Below are 24,606 nucleotides of genomic sequence, written 5' to 3' on the forward strand. Positions count from 1 at the left end.
TCTTGAACACCTTTAAGACAAGGGTTCTGGGCTCAGCCTCTTCCTGCTCCTGCAACTGCCTCAGATCAGTATTTTTTTTTTTTAATGTCTGAAGGGATGGGTTTCCTATTTTTGATTCACCGACTTATTAAAGCAGAGCCACACTGCTTTTGATTCACCGACTCCCCTTTGGTAAGATTTTTCAAGTTATTGCTTTCCTCAGTTGTCCCTCTTAAAGAGTATTAAGAAAGTGAGTATTAGGAGCTCTCTAGAGCCTACACCTTGCTCCTTAAAAGAGCCTTGTATTTTTCATTGGCTAACAACCCCTGTGTGGTGTCTCTATTATTTTTTTTTTAACTATTTGTTGTGCATATCTTAGATTATGCAGAAATGAAATTTGGAGATCTGGTTTTGGTTTTCCTCTGCCACCTAAAACTGACAGATTGGATTGTATATTGGTTTTAGAATATGTTCAGTGAAAAGCTGACCATTTGCAAAAAGCTCTTTTGTATTTACTTTTTTGTGAAGGATTTGCAAGTGGAATACCTAACCACAAGGGGGCGTGATTTTTTGACTTTCATTTCTTTGAATAAACTAACACCATATACATATAGTGTATGGCTGGGTTTTATGTTTTCACTGAAAACAACCAGTGACTATAATTACACAGAAAAGTGTGATATGTTGTGAATAATTTCATTCAATTGCAAAACTGCATCAACAATATTTTGTATACCTACAAGGTGCAAGGTACCCATTAGTTGGGCAACCTGTTAAAACAAGTATCTCCAGATGACTTTATGTTGAACTAGGCTTTCAAAAAATAACTACCGCATTATTAATTAAAAAAAAAGTTTATTTATTTTGAGAGCGAGCGAGCAGGGGAGGTGCAGAAAGAGGATGAGAGAATCCCAAGTAGGCTCTGTGCTAGCAGTGCAGAGTCCAATGAGGTGCTTGAAGCCATGAACACTGATATCATGACCTGAGCTCAAACCAAGAGAAACCAAGAGTTGGACGCTTAACCCACTGAGCCACCCAGGTGCCCCTGCATGGTGCATTTTTATTTTTTTAATTTTTTAAAATGTTTATTTAGTTTTGAGAGAGAGAGAGACACAGCGTGAGCAAGGGCAGAGAGAGAGAGAGAGAGAGAGACAGACAGACAGACAGACAGAAACCGAAGCTATTAGCACAGAGCCCACCACAGGGCTCAAACTCACGAACTGTGAGATCATGACCCGAGCGGAAGTCAGATGCTTAGCTGACTGAGCCACCAGCTGCCCCCGTTTGTTTTTAAATGAGAAGTTCAAATACCACCAAAAATATATTAAAGTTATTGGTCAAGTGTCTACAGATCTCAAACCACACAGTTGAAACTTCCTCAGATATTTTTACTTTTCACAAGTTCCATGCATATGGACTCAGACCTGAAAATCTATTCCTTCTATTTTGTTAACATAGTATATGAATATAGTCTTCAACTTGTTTAAAGTCACTGAAGGAAGTAGCATTTCATGAGGAGTTCCTGATAATGGGGTAAAATACATGACCAGATACCTAGGACTAGATACTATTTAACAGCTGAAAATTATGACAGAAAATATTTGGGAAAAATAAGTAATTTATTATCTCACATAATTAAAAAGTCCATGGATAAGGCTTCATTGGTTTCCTTTTTAAACTTATTTGTGCTCAGCCTCCTCAAAATGGCTCTGAGCAGATGCAGAATCATATCTTTAAATGTGTGTACGGGGCACCTGGGTGGCTCAGCCGGTTAAGCATCCGACTTCAGCTCAGGTCATGATCTCACCGCCCATGAGTTCAAGCCCCTCACCGGGCCCTGTGCTGACAGCTCAGAACCTGGAGCCTGCCTCGGATTCTGTGTCTCCCTCTCTCTCTGACCCTCCCCCATTCATGCTCTGTCTCTCTCTGTCTCAAAAATAAATAAACGTTAAAAAAATCTTTTTTAAAAAAGTGTATGTGTTTTTGTGTGTAGCTTTCCACTGAAAGTAAAAATCCAAACTGGTCTTCGGGATCTCCAAGGATCTGTATGTCCAGGTTCCATTTATTCCCTTCAAAATCATCTCACCAGGCTCTCTCTTATTCATTCATTCATTCATTCATTCATTCATTCACATTTGATTCATTCATTCATTTAACATTCAGCCACATTGGCCTCTCTGATTATTCAAACATGCCGAGTCCTTTCCTACCCAAAGCCAGGTTGCCTCATTCCCCAGCACTGCACAAGGCTGGCTCCTCTCATCCTTCAGGTCTCAGCTCAGGTCAGGTGATGTTCATTCCCCTCTGACCCTAACAAACCTGCTCCTTGTAGAGTTTGCTCCTTGAGCAAACCTGCTCACAAACTGTCCTTACTTGTTTTTTTTACATTTAGTGTCTTCCTAACTAGGATGTAGGCTCCATGAGGCAAAGACCTTAATTTTATCGTTCACAGTTGTGTCCCTGGTGCTTAAATAACAATAAGCATTCAATAAATATTTATAGAATAAACAAATTACTTCTAAAAATCAAGCAACATAGAAACTTACAAAGAAGAAAGCAGAAGTATTTTTTAATCCATCCATAATTCCACTACCTAGATACAGTAACTATTATCACTTGGTGAATGTTATTCCATCCCTTTTCCCTGAGCATTAAAGTTCCATAGATATAATCGTTAAATGCAATAGTACTATGTACTATTTTTCTTTATTAGGTTTTAATTTTTACTTGAATTTAACAACAAAATTACTGAGGTGAAACTGAAGGAATTACAAACCATCAGATCATTATTTATTCACAAGATACAACTCCCCCTAAAAGATCCTTCTAAAATTCAGAAACAAGATTATGAAAAATATTCAGAGTCTTGAATCGATATTTTGTAACTACATTCCAATTTTGGGCAGTTTTATATAACTTTTTTTTATTATGTCAATGTTATTTACATTTTATTCCATAACCATATCTCACAATTGACCTCTTTGTTTAATAACAATTTTTTAAAAAAATGTTTATTTTTGAGAGACAGAGCGCCAGCTGGGGAGGAGCAGAGAGAGAGGGAGACACAGAATCTGAAGCAGGCTCCAGGCTCTGAGCTGTCAGCACAGAGCCTGATGCAGGCAGGGCTCCAACTCACGAACCCCGAGATCATGACTTGATCTGAAGTCAACTGATCGGTCAACTGAGTCACCCAGGCGCCCCTATTTAATAAAAATTTAAATGGATTAAAATCTCATCTTCAATTGCTTTGTTTTTACTGTTAACTTCTTTAATACTAAGTTTTTAGTTTCATTATTCTTTTGATTGACTGGATTTCTGCCTGACTATAAGGATGGCTCTTGAATATTGTATTTTTTTGAGTTTTTGCAGATTTAGGAGTATTAGGCTTTGGCCTGTTACAACACCCACGTGGCTCTATGCAACATTTTGGGTCATGCTTTTATTCTCAGCCTCTTTTAGATATTGCACCATCCTCTGGCATTAGATTTCACAGAGAAGTCTAAGGCCCTTGTCATTCCCTGTTTTCTGGTTTAGCAACTTTACAGGAATATATGTTGGTGTTAGTTCTTGTCAATTTGTCCTGCTGTGGACTACCACTTGGTATCTCCAGCTTCATTTTCAATACTTCCTTGCAGGGGGCATGCCCACCTTGCCAACTGTTTGTCCTTCTATGACCTCATGATGCTGCTCTATATCCCTCTGACTTGGCACAGGTTAATGAAATTCCCTCATCCCTACCCTTACTCTGCCATTCACTGCTACTTATTCTAGTTGATTTAGCTCAAGCATGCCTTCTCGTGAAGATTTCTAGACTACATTTCTCAGGTGACCAGCCACCTTCCCCTTTCCCCCCCCCATGAAATGTTACATGTACCCCTGGCATTACTTTTGGTACACTGAGTTACCATTAATGGTTAATGACTGTGTCACATCCAGCACTGTGAGTTCCAAGGGGAGGGGCGCCTAACTTATAGCCACAAAACTATGTAAGCGGTTTAAAACAGAGATCTTGTTGATTAAAAAAAAAAAAAATTGGAAAGGTTGAATGGATACATGGCAATTGGACACATTACTGAGCAGCTAGTAAACCGTAAAAGTGTAAATCTGATGCAGTTCGAATACTCTGATAAGCTGAATGCTGTGCCTTTAAGGGACATTAATCGTATACCGGACGTCGGGGTAGATAACGGGTGTCAAAGTCAAACCTACAGGTGAGTGAGTGGGAAAGCCGAACTTCCATAATGCAGGTGACAAGTGTCCAGTATGGTCCGGTGTTTGCTCTCCCGCACCTCGGTCTCTCATCTAAGAAGATAAGTTTGAACGGCCAGCCCTTCCCCCATTTGGTGATACCTACAATTGAAGCTCGCCACCCCTCCCTACCAGAGAGTAACAATTGAATTTTTCTTTAAGCAGTCCGCGGCTCCAACGCAGGAAGGCGAACAGCAGCGCAGGGATAGTTTTGCGCATGCCCTGTAGGGGCGGAAAGAGCCGTCAGGTTGCGCCTGCGCTCTCAGTCGACTTTACTCCGCCTCCGCGGCCGCGGTACCGGTTCAGGGAATGCTGGCGGAATGGTGTTGCGGTGCCAGGTAAGGGTGGGCGCCCTTCCAGATGCATGAGCCCCCTTTTCTTCCCTTCACAGACCCGGCCCTGCTCAGCCGGATCCCTGCCGAAACCACCTTGGTCGAATCTTACGTCCAGGGCCGCAACCACCACCACCAATGTGGCCCCGCCGGGATTCGGAGGCTTTGCTTGGGCTACCTTAACGAAGGTCAAGTTCTCTCGCGAACTCTTGGTCTCCGAGGTGCCGGCGTTAGAGGTTTCTAAAGGCACCCTCAGAACCTTTGCTTCCATGCTTCTCAGATTATACGTTTTGGCGAAGACAGTTTTCAAATTAAAAATGCACTTAACTGAGAATTCTTGTAAAAAGCAAAAAAGGGGCTTCATATAAGCATTTGCAAGCCTCTGATTATTTCATAGAGAAAAATTTGCACAGTGGAACAGGTGGGTCATTTTACTTGGCCAGATTTCTTAGATACCAGGCTGACGGCATAGGTTTGTCCTAGGAAATACCAATTTATCTGGTATTTCAAACCCACCTGCTTTTACAAATGTCCGGGTTTGTATGTTGCATAACTTAATCCTTTGCAGCTGGGTTCAGTGTAATGTGGACTTGAATCAAAGGTCCTATGACAACTGTGAAAGACGTGTCTCGCTTTTTTTTGTTATTTATTTGTGTAATTTATCGCTTGACTCAGACATCTGTTCACCACTAAGGGTTTATAAAAGGTGCTATAATTTTATGTGGAATAAAGACTAACTTCATAGTTTTTAAGAAGATACCATTAGGGTTTTAGTTGTGGCAAGCTTACATTCATAAAACTAAAAATCACCTGGAAATCAGTCTGAATTGTGCTTTAAACATAAAGAGTTTTCAAAATTTGAACTTGTAGTTATAATAACATTTTTACGGATGATTTAATTTTCTCTAACTGAAAATTGGCCTTTGATTCAAGTGATTGGAAAGCAATAAAGCCCACCGAGACAGAAAAAGTCTATTATGGTTATTGTTAAAGGCATTTTCTCTCCTTTTCAGGTTGAAGTGTTGTATTTTGCAAAAAGTGCTGAAATTGCAGGAATTCGCTCTGAGACTATTTCTGTGCCACAAGAAATAAAAGCATTGCAGCTGTGGAATGAGATAGAAGCACGACATCCTGGGTAGTTAAATATTTTAGAATGTTTATGATTAACAATTTTTAAATATTTAAAAATGAGTAAATGATTAGAGAAAAAAAGCTGATTTTTATTTCCATGCACAATTCAGAAAGGATCATTAGTTGTATTTTTCTGCAACTACAAAAATCTTAAATTCTGGTATCTAAAAATGCATAATTTCTTAAGGTTAAAGGTATTTTACTAAAAAATCCACAGTGAGCTGGGATACTGCCAAAGGGACATGATTATATTTGCCTATATGATTTACAAAATACTAAAAATGTGGATTCTGAATTTTTATAACATTAAATGAGATTGTTACAAATTAGGTTGAAAATGTGTGCTTTGAATTTTATGTCCTGCCCCTTCTTTAGAGAACTCAAAGTAGAAATTTCTAAGATTAAAAGAAAAATGAAATATCACAGACCTTAGCTACTGTTGAATTTGAGTTTTTGCAATGTTTAATATTTTTCTGGTTCTTGAAAATGTGTAGTTTACTGCTGTGGTTCCTACCTCAAGTCCTTTTTGCAACAAAATGTAATTACAGCTTATTTAAAGGTGTTCTAGGAATATTTTGTCATTTAAGTCTGTATAGATTTTTAACTAGGAAGTCTTAGTGTAATATAAAAGATACACCAAAGTGTGGGTTTATAAGAGAAAATTACTTCTTGATTTCATGTCTTTTAACTTGCTCTGAAAGTGTCCTGATAATCATTGAAATGAGGTGGGGCTTCTGTTCTGCTTTACTTTTAACCTTTTACCTCTTGAGAGACACCTGGTTTTGTAGGAAAATTCTGAGATACACTTAGTATACTTGTATACTCAGAAGATCTCCTGGGGAGGGCACGTACTGATTAGAAAATTTCTTTTTCTCTCTCTTTTTTTTTTTGACCTGGTCTCAATGTTGTCTAGTCTAGTATTTTGGGGGGAGGGGGGTTTGTTTAACTCCCCAAGGCACATAACCTCCATTAAAGAATTGTTAGCATTTTACTGTGTACTTTGTGGTGAATAAGTAGGTTCTTCAGTGAGTATGTACTTTCTCTGCAGAGTGTGAATTGGCTTAATTAGTAACTTTGCAGGTGATGCCTCATGAAGTAATATTTATGGCTATTTTTAGTTGCAGCTGAAGAGATTGGAGATCTAACACTGCATTGATACTTCCAATTACGCTTTTTCCCCTTCAGATTGGCTGATGTCAGAAATCAGGTGATATTTGCTGTCCGTCAAGAATATGTCGAGCTTGGAGATCAACTCCTCCAGCTTCAGTCAGGAGATGAAATTGCCATTATCCCCCCCATTAGTGGAGGGTAGTGCTCTTGAGCCACTTGGGTGTGTGAGGTATGTTTTTCTTAACCAGTCTTGCGGAGAAGGATCACAAAGACGATAGTATACTCTTGGTAAGTCTGCCTACACCAATAAAGAGTTGGTGCAGACAGACCTGTGCATACCTGCCTTTCATCTCTGCATCTGTTCTCTTGTAAGCACTTTAATATAAAGTCAGTTTGATATGTTCATTCTGTTGAATTCAGATGGTTTATGGAAACTATATTATGTGTCAGGCACAACGCTGGATGCTGGAGTATTAATATTCCTATTTTGCAGGAAGGAAAACTGAAATTCAGAGAAGTTAAAAAACTTGTCTACACTCACATAGCTAAGAGGTGGCAGAGCCAACATTTGATTTCAGATTATTGGATTCTCTGTACTTTTTCACAAAGATGCTTATTAACCCAGGAAAATAGCCCTCTTGGGCACAGAGAAATGTGGAAAAATTGCATAGCCAGAAAGTGAAAAGATCACTGTGCTTAGTAAGAAAGCTTACCATTTTCCAGGTAGAAAGAAACAGCTTTATTATGATAGCTGTGTTGCAGGTAGCTCTGGGACCCATTGCGTCTTGCCATCTTTACAAATAATCTAGAAATTAATGATTATCTTCAATTAAAGAGTTTTGGCGAGTTAGGAATGAAAGAAAGCTTTCTTAGTTTAATAGGGCTTTTCTCCAGAGTCAAGAGTAAATACCATACTCATTGGCAAAATCTTGGCCTCACTAAAGAACGAAGCGTACCCAGGATGCCAGTTTTTTTTTTCACCTGTTTTTTTCTCCACTTTGCTGGAGAGCAGTGCCCCAAAAAGTGAGGAATATATATTGCAAAGCAAATTGCCCACAATACTGATAAAGACTGGATCTTTCTTAGTCCTACTGTTTGGAAATAATGGAATTTCTTGATTTGTATCTCAGTTTTACTTGGAAACTGGTCACCATATCACTACCATGATTTTAGAAAAATGCCATTTTTCAGAGTTTGGAATTTATTCAGAAACAGTATGCTGCCATTAAACTGTGTGTGTGTGTGTGTGTGTATGTATGTGAGAAAGAGAGATGGGAGTTCTCTGGAAATAGGAAGATTACTTAACAGCATTGTGTATTGTTTGCAGGTGTCTGAAAGGATTTGTGACATGGTTTTATTTATTTATTTTTTAATATAATTTATTGTCAAATTGACTAACATATAGTGTGTAAAGTGTGCTCTTGGTTTGGGGGGTAGATTCCCATGGTTCATTGCTTACACACAACACCCAGTGCTCATCCCAACAAGTGCTTCCCCCTCAATGCCCATCACCCATTTTCCCCTGTCCCCCAACCCCCCATCAACCCTAAGTTCTCTGTATTTAAGAGTCTCTTACACTTTGTATAAGAGGGAGTCCCTCCCTCTCTCTCTTTTTTCCCCTTCTCTTCCCCCAAGGTGTTCAGTTAAGTTTCTCAAGATCCATATATAAGTGAAAACATATGACATCTGTCTCTGAGTGATGTATTTCACTGCGCATAATAGCCTCCAGTTACATCCACGTTGCTGTAAATGGCATGATTTCACTCTTTCTCATTGCTAAGTAGTATTCCATTGTATATATAAACCACATCTTCTTTATCCATTCATCAGTTGATGGACATTTGGGCTCTTACCATAATTTGGCTATTGTTGAAAGTGCTGCTATAAACATTGGGGTACATGTGCCCCTATGAATGACACTCCTGTATCCTTTGGATAAATTCCTAGTAGTGCTATTGCTGGGTCATAAGGTAGTTCTGTTTTTAATTTTTTGAGGAACCTCCACACTGTTTTCCAGAGCGGCTGCACCAGTTTGCATTCCTACTAAAAGTGCAAGAGGGTTCCCGTTTCTACACATTCTCACCAGTATCTGTTGTTTCCTGAGTTGTTAATGTTAGCCACTCTGACCGTTGTGAGGTGGTATCTCAGTGTGGTTTTGATTTCTTTTTCCCTGATGATGAGTGACATTGAGTGTCTTTTCATGTGTCTATTGGCCATCTGGATGTCTTTGAAAAAGTGTCTACTCATGACTTCTGCCCGTTTCTTCGCTAGATTATTTGTTTTTCGGGTGTTGAGTTTGGTAAGTTCTTTATAGATTTTGGATACTAACCCTTTATCCGGTATGTCATTTGCAAATATCTTTTCCATTCCGTTGGTTGCCTAGTTTTGTTGATTGTTTCCTTTGCAGTGCAGAAGCTTTTTGTCTTGTTGAGATCCCAATCTCAACATTTTTGCTTTTAATACCCTTGCCTTTGGAGATGTGTTGAGCAAGAAATTGCTGTGGCTGAGGTCAGAGAGGTTGTTTCAAGCTTTCTCATCTAGGGCTTAGATGGTTTCTTGTCTCACATTTAGGTCTTTTCATCCGTTTTGAGTTTATTTTTGTGTATGGTGTCACAAAGTCGTCTAGTTTCATTCTTCTGCATATTGTCCAGTTAGTTCTCCCACCACCATTTATTAAAGAGACTGTCTTTTTTCCATTGGCTACTCTTTCCTGCTTTGTCAAAGATTAGTTGGCCATACATTTGTGGGCCCAATTCTGGGGTTTCTATTCTATTCCATTTGTCTATGTGTTTGTTTTTGTGCCAATACCATACTGTCTTGGTGATTACAGCTTTGGGGTAGAGGCTACTGATTTCTCTACTTTGATTTTGTACCCTGTGACTTTGCTGAATTTGTGTATCAGTTCTAGCAGCCTTTTGGTGGTCTTTCAGTTTTCCATATAGAGTATCATGTCATCTGCAAAAAGTGAAAGTTTGACTTTTTGTTTGCCAGTTTTGATGCCTTTTGTTTCATTTTGTTTTCTGATTGCTGAGGCTGGGACTTCCAGCAATATGCTAAACAACAGCGGTGAGGGTAGACATCCCTGTCATGTTCCTGATCTCAGGGGGAAAGCTCTCAGTTTTTCCCCATTGAGGATGGTATTGGCTGTGGGCTTTTCATATATGGCTTTATGATATTTAGGTGTGTTCCTTCTATCCCTACTTTCTTGAGGGTTTTTATGAAGAAAGATGCTATATTTTGTAAAATGCTTTTTCTGCATCTATTGACAGGATCATATGGTTCTTATCCTTTCTTATACTAATGTGATGTATCACACTGATTGATTAGCGAATATTGAACCAACCCTGCAGCCCAGGAATGAATCCCACTTGATCATGGTGAATAATTCTTTTTACATGCTGTTGAATTCAATTTGCTAGTATCTTGTTAAGTTTTTTTTGCATCCATGTTCATCAGGGATATTGGCCTGTAGTTCTCCTTTTTTGTGGGGTGTCTGTCTGGTTTGGGAATCAGGGTAATGCTGGCTTCGTAGAATGAGTCTGGAAGTTTTCCTTTTGTTTCTATTTTTTGGAACAGCTTGAGAAGGATAGGTATTAACTCTGCTTAAAATAAACTCTGGTAGAATTCCTCTGGGAAGCCCTCTGGCTCAGGACTGTTATTTGTTGGGAGATTTTTGATAACTGATTCAATTTCTTCACTAGTTATGGGTCTGTTCAAATTTTCTATTTCTTTTTGAGTTTTGGTAGTGTGTGGGTGTCTAGGAATTTGGCCATTTCTTCCAGGTTGTCATAGTATTCTCTGATAATTGCTTGTATTTCTGAGGGATTGGTTGTGATAAATCCATTTTCATTCATGATTTTATCTGTTTGGGTCCTCTGTCTTTTTTTAGAAGTCTGGCTAGGGATTTATCAACTTTGTTTATTTTTTCAAAAACCAGCTCTTAGTTTCATTGATCTGTTCTACTCTTTCTTTGGATTCTATATTGTTTATTTCTGCTCTGATCTTTATTATTTCTCTTCTGCTGGCCTTGGGGTGTCTTTGTTGTTCTGCTTCTAGTTCCTTTAGGTATGCTGTTAGATTTTGTATTTGGGATTTTTCTTGTTTCTTGAGATGGCCTGGTTTGCAATGTATTTTCCTCTTAGGACTGCCTTTGCTGCATCCCAAAGGCTTTGGACTGTTGTGTTTTCATTTTCATTTGTCTCCATATATTTTTTAATTTCTTTTTTAATTTCCTGGTTGACCCATTCATTCTTCATTTTTTTAAATATGAAATTTATTGTCACATTAGTTTCCATACAAAACCCAGTGCTCATCCCAACAGGTGCCTTCCTCAATACCCATCACCCACCCTTCCGTCCCTCCCACCCCCCATCAACCCTCAGTTTGTTATCAGTTTTTAAGAGTCTCTTATGTTTTGGCTCCCTCCTTCTCTAACCACCCCCCTTTTTTTTCTTTTCTTCCCCTCCCCCATGGTCTTTTGTTTCTCAGGATCCACATAAGAGTGAAAACATATGGTATCTGTCTTTCTCTGTATGACTTTTTTCACTTAGCATAACGCCTTCCAGTTCCATCCATTTTGCTACAAAAGGCCATATTTCATTCTTTCTCATTGCCACGTAGTATTCCATTGTGTATATAAACCACAATTTCTTTATCCTTTCATCAATTGATGTATATTTGGGCTCTTTCCATAATATGGCTATTGTTGACAGTGCTGCTATAAACATTGGGGTACAAGTGCCCCTATGCATTGCACTCCTGTATCCCTTGGGTAAATTCCTAGCAGTGCTATTGCTAGGACATAGGGTAGATCTATTTTTAATTTTTTGAGGAACCTCCACACTGTTTTCAAGAGCAGCTGCACCAGTTTGCATTCCCACCAACAGTGCAAGATGGTGCCCATTTCTCCACATCCTCGCCAGCATCTGTAGTCTCCTGATTTGTTCATTTTAGCCACTCTGACTGGCATGAGGTGGTATCTGAGTGTTTTGTATTTTGTGGTATATGAGTGTTTGTATTATGACTTGTATTTCCCTGATGAGGAGCGACGTTGAGCATCTTTTCACGTGCCTGTTGGTCATCTGGATGTCGTCTTTAGAGAAGTGTCTATTCATGTTTTCTGCCCATTTCTTCACTGGATTATTCGTTTTTTGGGTATGGAGTTTGGTGAGCTCTTTATAGATTTTGGATACTAGCCCTTTGATATGTCATTTGCCAATATCTTTTCCCATTCTGTTGGTTGCCTTTTAGTTTTGTTGATTGTTTCCTTTGCTGTGCAGAAGCTTTTTATCTTCATGAGGTCCCAGTAGTTCGTTTCTGCTTTTAATTCCCTTGCCTTTGGGGATGTGTCAAGTAAGAAATTGCTGTGGCTGAGGTCAGAGAGGTTTTTTCCTGCTTTCTCCTCTAGGGTTTTGATGGTTTCCTGTCTCACATTCACATCCTTTATCCATTTTGAGTTTATTTTTGTGTATGGTGTGAGAAGGTGGTCTAGTTTCAACCTTCTGCATGTTGCTGTCCAGTTCTCCCAGCACCATTTGTTAAAGAGACTGTCTTTTTTCTATTGGCTATTCCTTCCTGCTTTGTCAAAGGTTAGTTGGCCATACTTTTGTGGGTCTAGTTCTGGGGTTTCTATTCTATTCCATTGGTCTATGTGTCTGTTTTTGTGCCAATACCATGCTGTCTTGATGATTACAGCTTTGTAGTAGAGGCTAAAGTCTGGGATTGTGATGCCTCCCACTTTGGTCTTCTTCAAAATTACTTTGGCTACTCCAGCTTTCTTTTGATTTCCAGTAGCATGATATATAATTCTCCATCCCCTCACTTTTAATCTGAAGGTGTCCTCAGGTCTAAAATGAGTCTCTTGTAGACAGCAGATAGATGGCTCTTGGTTTTTTTATCCATTCTGATACCCTATGTCTTTGGTTGGAGCATTTAGTCCATTTACATTCAGTGTTATTACTGAAAGATATGAGTTTAGAGTCGCTGTGATGTCTGTAGGTTTCATGCTTGTAGTGATGTCTCTGGTACTTTGTGGTGCTTGCAACATGTCACTCACAGAATCCCCCTTAGGATCTCTTGTAGGACTCGTTTAGTGGTGATGAATTCCTTCAGCTTTTGTTTGGGAAGATCTTTATCTCTCCTTCTATTCTGAATGACAGACTTGCTGGATAAAGGATTCTCGGCTGCATATTTTTTTTCTGTTCATCACATTGAAGATTTCCTTCCATTCCTTTCTGGCCTGCCAAGTTTCAGTAGATAGGTCTTCCACTAGTCTTATGGGTCTCCCTTTATATGTTAGAGTGTGTATCCCTAGCTGCTTTCATAAGTTTATCTTTATCCTTGTATTTTGCCAGTTTCACTATGATATGTCGTGCAGAAGATCGATTCAAGTTACATCTGAAGGGAGTTCTCTGTGCCTCTTGGATTTCAATGTCTTTTTCCTTCCCCAGATCAGGGAAGTTCTCAGCTATGATTTGTTCAAGTACACCTTCAGCCCCTTTCTCTCTGTCTTCCTCTTTTGGAATTCCTATTATACAGACATTGTTCTGTTTGATTGCATCACTTAGTTCTCTAATTCTCCCCTCATACTCCTGGATTTTTTTTATCTCTCTTTTTCTCAGCTTGCTCTTTTTCCATAATTTCATCTTCTAGTTCACCTATTCTCTCCTCTGCCTCTCCAGTCTGAGCTGTGGTCGCCTCCATTTTATTTTGCACCTCATTTATAGCATTTTTTAGCTCCTCCTATTTCTTAGTCCCTTGATCTCTGTAGCAATAGATTCTCTGCTGTCCTCTATACTTTTTTCAAGTCCAGCGATTAATTTTCTGACTATTATTCTAAACTCTTGTTCTGTTATATTGCTTAAGTCGTTTTTGATCAATTCGTTAGCTGTTGCTACTTCCTGGAGTTTCTTTTGAGGAGAATCCTTCCATTTCGTCATTTTGGATAGTCCCTGGGGTGGCGCAGAACTGCAGGGTACTTCCCCTGTGCTGTCTGGAGTAACTTGTGTTGGTGGGCAGGGCCACTGTCAGACCTGCTGTCTGTCCTCAGCTCACCGCTGGGGTCACAGTCAGACTGGTTTGTACCTTATCTTCCCTTCTCCCAGGGGCAGGACTCACTGTGGAGTAGTGTGCCCCCCGTCTGGGCTGCTTGCACACTGCCAGGCTTGTGGTGCTGCTCGATGGGATTTGGTGTGTTAGCTGGGGTGGATCTGCAAGGTGCACAGGGGTGGGAGGGGCAGGCTTAGCTAGCTTTGCTGTAAGTGGTCACCTGCGGGAAGGGCCCTTCAGCACCTGGAGGGAGGCAGACCCATCGGAGGGATGGATCCACAGAAGCACAGCATTGGGTGTTTGCTCAGGGCAAGCAAGTTCAGTGATGGGAACTGGTTCCCTTTGGGATTTCGGCTGGGGGATGGGCAAGGGAGATGGCGCTGGCCAGCGCCTTTGTTCCCTGCCAAGTGAGCTCTGTCTTCCAGGGCTCAACACCTCTCACCCCCGTGTCCTCTTGCCCTCCCACTCTCTGAGAGCAGAGCTGTTGACTTATAACATTCCAGATGTTAAGTCCTGCTGGCTGTCAGAACTCATCGAGTCCGGCCCCTCTGCTTCTGCAAGCCAGACTTAAGGGGCTCTGCCTTGCCAGGTGGGCTGCCCCTCCACTGCCCCGGCTCCCTCCCGCCAGTCTGTGTAGCATGCACCGCTTCTCCGTCCTACCCTCTTCCGTGGGCCTCTTGTCTATACTTGGCTCCGGAAAGTCTGTTCTGCTAGTCTTCTGGTGGTTTTCTGGGTTATTTAGGCAGATATGGGTGGAATCTAAGTGATCAGCAAGACGAGGTGAGCCCAGTGTCCTCCTATGCCACCATGTTCACACCCATTCATTCTTTAGTAGGATGTTCTTTAACCTCCATGTATTTGGAGGTTTTCCAAACTTTTTCCTGTGGTTGATTTCAAGTTTCATAATGTTGTGATCAGAAAATGTGCATGGTATGATCATTTCTTTTATATTTATTGAGGGCTGTTTTGTGATCCAGTATGTGATCTATCTTGGAGAATGTTCTGTGTGCACTCAAGAAGAATGAATATATCTGTCAAGTCCATCTGGTCCAGTGTATCAGTCAGGGCCAGTGTTTGTTTATTGATTTTATGTCTGGATGATCTGTCCATTGTTGTAAGTGGAATATTAAAGTCCCCTGCAGTTACCACATTCTTACCAATAGGATTGCTTATGTTTGTGATTGTTTTATATGTGTGGGTGCCTCTGAATTGGGTGTATAGACATTTATAATTGTTAGCTCTTCTTGATGGATAGACCCTGTAATTATGATATAATGCTCTTCTTCATCTCTTGTTACAACCTTTAGTTTAAAATCTAGTTTGTCTGACACAAGTATGGCTGCTCCAGCTTTCTTTTGACTTCCAGTAGCATGATAGATGGTTCTCCATTCCCTCACTTTCAATCTGAAGGTGTCCTCCGGTCTAAAATGAGTCTCTTGTAGACAGCAGATAGATGGCTCTTGGTTTTTTTTTTATCCATTCTGATACCCTGTGTCTTTTGATTGGAGCATTTAGTCCATTTACATTCAGTGTTATTATTGATATGAATTTAGAGTCATTGTGTTATCTGTAGGTTTCATGCTTGTGGTGATGTCTCTGGTCCTTTGTGGTCTTTGCATTGTTCCACTCACAGAGACCCCTTAGGATCGCTTGCAAGACTGGTTTAGTGGTCATGAATTACTTCGGTTTTTGTTTGTCTGGGAAAACCTTTATCTCTCCTTCTATTCTGAATGACCGGCTTGGTGGATAAAGGATTCTTGGCTGCATATTTTTCCTATTCACCACATTGAAAATTTCCTGCCACTCCTTTCTGGCCTGCCAAGTTTCAGTAGATAGGTCTGCTACTATCCTTACATGTCTACCCTTATAAGTTAAGGCCCGTTTATCCCTAGCTGCTTTCAGAATTCTCTCTTTGTATTTTGCCTGTTTCACTATGATATGTTGTACAGAAAATCAATTCAAATTATGTCTGAAGGGAGTTCTCTGTGCCTCATGGATTTCAGTGTCTGTTTCCTTCCCCAGATTGGGGGAAGTTCTCAGCTATGATTTGTTCAAGTATCCCTTCCACCCCTTTCTCAGTCTCTTCTTTTTCTGGAACTCCTATGATACGGATACGATTACGTTTCATTGATTCAGTTAGTTCTCTAATTCTCCCCTTGTGGTCCAGAATAGTTTTATCTCTTTTTCTCAGCTTCATCTTTTTCCATATTTTTATCTCCTGTTTTACTTATTCTTCTCTCTGCCTCTTCAGTCCTCACTGTTATTGCCTCTAGTTTATTTTGCAGTTTAAATTCATCATGAGTATTTTTTAGTTCCTTGATCTCTGCAGCAATAGATTCTCTGCTGTCTTCTATGTTTTTTTCAAGCTCAGCGATTAATCTTATGACTATCATTCTAAATTCTTGTTCAGTTATATTGTTTATGTGTTTTGATCGATTCTTCAGCTGTCATTTCTTCCCGGAATTTCTTTTGAGAATTATTCTGTTTCATCATTTTGGCTAGTTTTCTTTTCTTTCTCTCTTTTTTTTTTTGATCAAAGTCTATTGTAATTTTTTTTATTTTTATTTTTATTTTTAATTTTTTAAAATTTACATCTGAATTACTTACCATATAGTGAAACAATGATTTCAGGAGTAGATTCCTTAATGCCCCTTACCCATTTAGCCCATCTCCCCTCCCACAACCCCTCTAGCAACCTTCAGTTTCTTCTCCATATTTATGAGTCTCTTCTGTTTTGTCCACCTCCCTGTTTTTATATTATTTTTGTTTCCCTTCTGTTTTGTCTCTTAAAGTCCTCATATGAGTGAAGTCATATGATTTTTGTCTTTCTCTAATTTCACTTAGCATAATACCCTCCAGTTCCATTCATGTAGTTGCAAATGGCAAGATTTCATTCTTCTTGATTGCCAAGTAATACTCCATTACACACACACACACACACACACACACACGCACACGCACACCACCTTTTATTTATCCATTCATCCATCAGTGGACATTTGGGCTCTTTCCATACTTTGGCTATTGTTGATAGTGCTGCTGTAAACATAGGGGTGTCCCTTCGAAACAGCACACCTGTATCCCATGGATAAATGCCTAGTAGTGCAATTGCTGGGTGGTAGGGTAGTTCTAGTTTTAGTTTTTTGAGGAACCTCCATACTGTTTTCCAGAGTGGCTGCACCAGCTTGTATTCCCACCAACAGTGCAAAAGAGATCCTCTTTCTCTGCATCCTCACCAACATCTGTTGTTGCCTGAGTTGTTAATGTTAGCTATTCTGACAGGTGTAAGGTGGTATCTCATTGTGGTTTTGATTTGTATTTCCCTGATGATGAGTGATGTTGAGCATTTTTTCATGTGTTGGTTGGCCATCTAGATGTCTTCCTTGGAGAACTGTCTATTCATGTCTTTTGCCCATTTCTTCACTGCATTAGTTGTTTTTTGGGTGTTGAGTTTCATAAGTTCTTTATAGATTTTGGATACTAACCCTTTGTCTGATATGTCATTTGCAGATATCTTCTCCCATTCTGTCGGTTGCCTTTTAATTTTGCTGAGTGTTTCCTTCGCTGTGCAGAAGCTTTTTATTTTGATGAGGTCCCAGTAGTTCATTTTTGAATTTTGGCTAGTTTTCTGTCCCTTGTGTGTTTTAAAAGCTTGTTATGTGGCCTGCACCTGTGAGCACTACTATATTAAAGAGGGATCATACGTTGTCCAGGGCCTGGCCCTTCAGGAGCTGTTTTTTGGAGTGTTACTTGCTCTCTGTTGTTGTGACTCTGGATGCTTTTTCTCCCTACTCTTAGTGATCCTTTGGACCCTCCACCAGGTGTGCTTTGATTTGTTCATTGAAGTAGCCCTCGAAAAGAAAACAAAGAAACAAATACAAAAAGACAAAAAACATCAGCTATAGCAAAACAACGGGGTTGAGGCATTGTTGATGAAAGAGGTCTTATCCCATACAAAGAGAGAAATGACAGCAGCAGGGAAGAAGAAAAGAAAAGTGAGCAGGCAGAGAAACTCTACAGCTTATTCCAGAGAGAGAGGAAAATAAAGAGATATAGAACAGGTATAAAGAGAATAGATTAAATATGTCTGCTTAGATAAACCAACAACCAGAATAACCAGACTACAGGAGAGAAGAAGTAAGAAGGAGAAAAGGAAGAAAAATAAATAAATAAAATATATAATATATACATATATAATAAGAATTGTCCAAGAATTAAATCAGGCAGTGCAATACCACTGGGTGCCTTGGAACTGGTGGCAGTACTGATCTGGAGGAGCAGCTCTCTGGTTTGTTAGTGTCAATCCCGCTTTGGTAGATACACAGTTACCAGGTATGGAGGTGCATGGTTTGGTGTAGGCAGCTCCCGCCTCCACTGTGGGGCCTGCAGACCGATCCCTGAGGACCCATCTTGGTGGTGATGGGGAGAAAAATGGCGACACCACAGTCTCCGCTCCATCGTCCGGCTGTCCCAAACCACTCTGTTCAGACCATGTTTGCAGTGCTGCAGGCGGGAACAAGGCAGTTTGTTCTGCTCCCCTGACCCCATGCCTCCCTGGCGCTCAGCTGGAACTTAAACCCCGATGTTTTACAGATTCTCTCTCCATACACCTGGGATCTGGGGAAGTGCCACTTGGTGCCACCGATATATGGCTTATGGCTGGTGGGCACAGGCAGTCTTTGTCCTTTGAAAGGTTATATACCTTCTTCCCACAGCACTCCAGGAAGGGGATTGCTTTCTCCCACTGCGGACTGTGCCTCTGAACTAGTTACTGAGCCTGGGGAAAGCCCCGCAGTTAGAGATTGGATCTTTCTCCCTCCCGGTCTGTGGTTTTTCTCTTGTTCAGATACAGTCCTAGGCTTCCCCAGCCTCTGTTTCTCTTCCCTTTGTCTCTCCGCAGAAGGGGATCCCTTCCCTCAATGCCTACACGGCCTGTTTATCTCTTCCAGTTTGCAGTCACGCATCTGTGGCCTGCCAGGTTGTCCCGGTGGGTCCCTGGAGACATCTTTGTCACTCTGCAACCCTGACTCTTGGAATTCGAAGTCCTTTGGCTTTAACGCTGCTGTGTTTGAGAGACAAGGGAACTTTGGGTCCCCCTACTACTACACCATGTTGGATCCCGTCCCTAACGTGGTTTTAGAATCCACATCCTTACAGAATCAAAGTGGTAGGAATTTGGTATGGTTTGATGTTCACAGACCATGTTCAGGTTACATGTAAGTTATTGTAAGAAGCTCAGCTGCCATGTACAGGAGGTTGAAACATCCTGGAACCCAGTGGAATGTGAATATTTGTGCTTTTCTTTCTTTCCAGTAGCTGGAAGTATAGGGAAAAAGACATTGGATTTAGTGGGATTCCTTGGTTGGAACCACATGGAAGGAGTGCTTAACTCCCCTGAGCCTTCTCTCTCTTGCCTTTCATTGTGAATGAAATCCCGCAGGATTTATGATTATATCCAGACTCCTCATCTGGCAAGACCCAGCCCACGTGCCCACCCTCAGCCCATCTGTTCTCTCCCTCACATCCTGAGCTCCAGCCTCCCTGCAGGTTCTGGAGGCTTTGTATTTGCCATTCCCTATCTCTGCCTGGGGGTCTGTTCTTCTGTTTATAGGCTGCTTTCTTTCAGGTCTCACCTCTCTATAGTATGTCTTCAGAAAGGCTTTCTTTGACCCTCTTAAATAGCCCCTTCCCCAGCACCCATGCTCTGTCTCAGAACCCTGTTTATTTGTATAAGTTACCCCTATTTATATTTTTTGTTTATTGCTTTGTTTCTCCCATTCCCATATAGGTGCCCTGAGCGCAGGAGGCAGGTTTTTTGTTCCCTGGTCCTTGTCTAGTGTGTGGGGTTAGTCACTTAGTGAAAATGTAATAGATGCTTGATAAATGAAATGAGAAATGCATGGCAGAGGACTTTGTAGGACATCTGGTGATAGGCACGCAGTTCATTTCCTTATTTCCTCAGTTACTTAACTGGGATTATGCCCGGTTATGAAATGAACTGAGTTCCTGTGGAGTCACCATTGCTTCTGTTCTCCCTCTCTCCCTTTTGGATAAAGAAAAAACCAGTTTTAGGTGTGGTGCCTGGTGATGTAGTGATCAGAGGTGATATGTGTGTGTGGCTGAAGTTGTCGATGTCTGACCTATACCACGATAGGAGATAAGAGTAGCAATTCCAGAATTTGGAATAAAGTGGCATATGGGGTAGATTACAGTTCCTTTTATATATCCTGCTTGATTCATTGGGGATATTTATAAATATGTTGAGTTTTGCTAAAATTTTACACTTATTTTTATCATTCAGTTCAAACCATGACTTCTATCACGTCTAATGTACAAAACATATAAATTGAAACACAGTGAGTTGGGTGTTTTGCCTGTAGTACCAATGTTAAGGTTTGTTAATATCTTCCAGGAAAGATATGAATGAAATTGAAGAGAAATCTAAAGATATAATAAAATTCACTGCTGAGAAACTCTCCATAGACGAAGTCTCACAGTTGGTGGTTTCTCCACTCTGTGGTGCAGTATCCCTGTTTGTAGGTAAGTTGTGATTTTCACAGTGTGGGTTGACTGCATAAGACAATAGAAATCAGCAAGTGTTTTCCATGTTCAGTGTTAATAGAGGATTTTAAGATACTAAGAGCAGTAACCCATGGTGGGTAGACACTTTTTAATTTTTATTCAGATTCAAACCAACCTGTGTTAAAGGCATTAAAAGAGTAGAATAAGAGTCACTATTTTCAGGGAGAATTCTGTATGTTCCAAATATTGAGGGGAAAAAATGGTGGTGATACTAACTTAATGATAGTCCTGGGAGCATAACGTTTCCCATCCTGGTTTGTCCTATGAGTATTTTTGATACGTTTGCCTCATTAGCGACATTGTATTTCCTCATCTTTATGATAATTATGGTTTTCTAACCAAATGTTTGTTTTTAGAAAACTTGAAAGCAATTTGTAGGCAAATTGGTGTGCTGCTGAAATAATCCTTTTTTCTATTAATGTGTTATTTCTATTGTAAGGAAACCTTAATATTTTTCTTTTTCTTTCTTTTTTTTTAGGGACTACAAGAAATAACTTTGAAGGGAAAAAAGTCATTAGCTTAGAATATGAAGCATATCTACCAATGGCGGAAAATGAAATCAGAAAAATTTGTAGTGACATTAGGCAGAAATGGCCAGTCAAACACATAGCAGTGTTTCATAGACTTGGGTATGATTTCCTTTAGCAATTAAATAGTTAATTGCATTTGTTTTCCATCATTGTGCTGATTTTAATTCTGGAATCTTCTGTAGGAATCCTATATTAGCATGAGATGAAGGTTTGTGTATTATTCTGGCAGAGAGGCAGACAGTGGATAGCACCTCAAGGGCTGTTTGTTTCATTGTAACATCTGGAGAGTGCCTGATGCTAAAACAAAGTCCAAATGTGCCAAACTCTAAAAGGCCTTGTGCAGACACAAGGCCTGTGCTAATGTGTGCTAAAGTCCTTGAGGCCTTTTAAGAATTGTTTTATAGTCTGGACTCTATTTGTATGATAAGTCTGTTAATAGATTTTTTTTAATGTAGTGCCTTTGAAGGTCATTAAATTAGTTGCCTGTTTATACCACTAAGAAGAGTGGAGTTCTAGACTTTAAAAAGAGCCCAGCAATTGAGACTCCGTTTCTGTTATATTACATTAGTTGTTATTTTGTTATTAAAAAACTAAATTTCATCAATTCTATTCTTTAATATTTGTTTCTGTTTAATATGCTGACAAATTAGGCACAACCTCAGCATCCCCTCTGCTGAATGCAAACAGGATAAATTACTGTTTTTTAATTAACCTGAAGTTTAAAGTAGAACTGGATATTTAGTTGTAAGAATGCTTTACTGGAATTTTTTTTTCATGTGTTTAATATCCTTTAACATGTGGATTCAGAAGAGATGGCAGTTTTTCTTCTTCATTTTGTTAAAGCTTAGTTCCAGTGTCGGAAGCAAGCATTATCATTGCTGTGTCCTCGGCCCATAGGACTTCATCCCTTGAAGCTGTGAGCTATGCCATTGATACTTTAAAAGCCAAGGTGCCCATATGGAAAAAGGTAAGGAAGTATCTAATTTTGCCATTTGGACATGGTTTTTCTCACAAATTATTTAAAAGATAAGGAATGAGATTACATGTAGAACTTGTATTCTAGGGTCTTCCCTGACTCTATAGAATCACGTTTTCTTTATCTGAAATAGTATTTATGTAATATCTCCTTTCCAAAGTTTGTTAAACATGAAAAGTACATGCCCCAAAGAAATGCATGGCACAGATTAGGCCTCAATAGTTGGTAACAATTGGAATTCCTTGTCTGGACTTTTCCATTGGTTCATATATGAATTCATTCACTTTGGATTAGAATTGCCTTGAGTTAGTCCTGTGGAGAGTGATAATAATGCACAGCTGTTCAGCAATAGGTAAACAAGATTTCTCGAGGCAAAAGAGCAAGCAGCATTCTAGAATTTATTCCTTAGGAAAAAAGAGTGGGGTATTGCCTCTTTGGAGAAAATGCATAGTGAGTGGATTTTCAAACATAAATAGGAAATTGTAGCTCGTTTTCTGTCAACACATCAAACCAATCAGTAAGAGCGAATCTCTGGTTAAAGAGGACATTCTGAAGGGATGAAAAGACCCAACTCCTTAAGTTCTTCCATGGTGTAGTAACAGTCGGGTTGTTCTGAACTCTCAAACTTGTAATTGCCTTTAAGAGTCTAGAATTGCCCACAGCATTTTGGCTGGGTGGCAAAGCCAAGGAGGGAATTGACGTCTCAGATCAGAGGGCAGAGCGTGTCTTTCCTAGGAGCCTGCTGGCTCCGTTTGTGGTAGAGATGAACAAATTGGACTCTTACACAGGACCTATGAAACCCAGTGACCATGTTTTCTGAATAAAAACTGAAACTGGGGTGCCTGGGTGACTCAGTTGGTTAAGCGACCAGCTTCGGCTCAGGTCATGTTCTCACAGTTCGTGAGTTCGAGCCCTGCATCGGGCTCTGTACTGACAGCTCAGAGCCTGGAGCCTGCTTCCGATTCTGTGTCTCCCTCACTCTCTGCCCCTTCCCCGCTCATGCTCTGTCTCTCTCTCAAAAATAAAGTTTAAAAAAATTTTGAAATGAATAAAAACTGACACCTGTTCTTATAAGGGGATACTTTGGGATTTGAAGATAGGATTTGTGACAGAAAACAGTCTCTGTGAAGCTCAGCTATGGTGTGAACAAAGCTGCCACCATTTTGATAGACTACATGAGGCAGTCTCCTGAATAGAGTGAGTCAGGGAGAGCATTCTCCGTTGAGTTGTGAATCTGGGTGGCAGAGGTAGCTTTTTTTTTTTTAAATTAATTTTAATTTAATTTTTTCAGATAGTACAAGCAGGGGAGAGGGGCAGAAGAAGAGAACCTTTTTTTTATTTTTTTAAATGTTATTTATCTTGAGAGAGAGAAAGAACACATGCATAGGGGAGGGACAGAGAAGGAGAGAGAGAGAGAGAGAGAGAGAGAGAGAGAAAGAGAGAGAGAATCCTAAGCAGGCTCTGTGCTATCAGCGCAGAACCCAACAATCCATGAGAGCATGATCTGAGCTGAAATCAAGAATCAGATGCTTAACCTGCTGAGCCACCCAGGTGGCTTAAGAGAGAATCTTAAGCAGGATCCATGCTTAGTGCAGAACCCAACGTGGGACTTGATCCCATGACCCTGGGATCATGATCTGAGCCCAAATCAGAAGTCGAACACTCAACCACCTGAGTCATCAGGCACCCCAGTAGCTCTCCTTACCAAGGAGAAAGAATGGACAGCCTGCTCATAGAAAGTAGATGAGAGAGTAGGTCCCTGGAATAAGAGGGTGGGCAGGATTGGGGCATCCTCTCATCTTTATACTTCAAGGTCTAGCTGAGCTTTCTGTTTACTTTTCTGTCTGTAGAGGTTGAGAGGGTATATACAGTGTTCAGAGGAAGGTCGAATTTGGATTTCTGTCCCTCAGAAATAGGATTTGACTGGAGATTGAGAAGAAATTGATACATTCTTATTCCCCTCCCTTCCGAGTATCATCTCAATTCGTGTCGGGTTCTAGTCCCACCTGTGCTTTGAGATCATTGGTGAAATAGCTGGGTAGGCAGGTAGGTGGGGCACACACTTACAAAGCAATTGTCAATTGTCTCTAGGGTAGAACCCAAACCTGCTTAAGAACTTCTGTGGGTGGTCACTTAATTTCACACCTAGTGGAAATATCCCATCAGCCTGTGGAAAAGCATATATAGAAATGCTGAAGTAGATGTGTTTGGAAAGAAAAAAGTGTTTAAAATTATTAAAGACCTTGCATCTTCCCTGTGTAACCTTGCTCAGGCTGTCTCCTGACATGGTCCCAAATGGAATTGTTTATTCCATTCTGTGGTTGTACCTTGCCTTGTTAAGTCTTCATGTCAGTGTTTCTCCCACTGGATTGGGGTCCTTAAGTGGAGGGAACAGGTTTATTCAGTTTTCTCCTTTCAGTGCCTCAAACAAATGTTTATTGGATTGTTGGAAGAGTAGCAGATTTAACTAGATTCATTTACCTGAATTTTTCTGATGCAGTTGAATTTATTAAGCCACTCTGTTTTGAATACCTGTTATGGTTCTGTTTTTCAGGAAATGTATGAGGAATCATCATCATCTTGGAAAAGAAACAAAGAGTGCTTTTGGACAGCCAGTGATTAATTCACACATTTTTTTTTAGAGAAGTAAAATTAAACTTGGTAAACTGTC

General features: G+C 40.2%; 1 protein-coding gene across 2 annotated transcripts; it reads left to right on the plus strand.

Annotated features, from left to right (window-relative positions):
* Positions 1–4,502: 4,502 nt before the first annotated feature.
* Positions 4,503–24,606, plus strand: MOCS2 (molybdenum cofactor synthesis 2). Of its 2 annotated transcripts, none has more exons than XM_047823471.1 (6): positions 4,503–4,565; positions 6,876–7,029; positions 20,260–20,387; positions 20,908–21,058; positions 21,803–21,926; positions 24,490–24,606. In XM_047823471.1, the coding sequence occupies exons 2-6, from the start codon at positions 6,923–6,925 to the stop codon at positions 24,556–24,558; spliced, it is 579 nt and encodes a 192-aa protein (XP_047679427.1). In that variant the 5' UTR covers positions 4,503–4,565; positions 6,876–6,922; the 3' UTR covers positions 24,559–24,606. The 2 variants fall into 2 exon arrangements, with proteins under 2 accessions (XP_047679427.1, XP_047679419.1); XM_047823463.1 differs by lacking the exon at positions 4,503–4,565 and adding an exon at positions 5,573–5,694.

The sequence above is a fragment of the Prionailurus viverrinus genome, chromosome A1, assembly GCF_022837055.1.
Source record: "Prionailurus viverrinus isolate Anna chromosome A1, UM_Priviv_1.0, whole genome shotgun sequence".
Taxonomy (NCBI): Eukaryota; Metazoa; Chordata; class Mammalia; order Carnivora; family Felidae; genus Prionailurus; species Prionailurus viverrinus.

Bases quoted from the DNA above. Each gene is read 5' to 3' on its own strand.
- MOCS2 (XM_047823471.1), top strand. From the start codon at position 6,923: ATGTCGAGCTTGGAGATCAACTCCTCCAGCTTCAGTCAGGAGATGAAA. The intron at 7,030-20,259 runs GTATGTTTTTCT...AATATCTTCCAG, and splicing joins GAGCCACTTGGGTGTGTGAG to GAAAGATATGAATGAAATTG. The intron at 20,388-20,907 runs GTAAGTTGTGAT...CTTTTTTTTTAG, and splicing joins TGCAGTATCCCTGTTTGTAG to GGACTACAAGAAATAACTTT.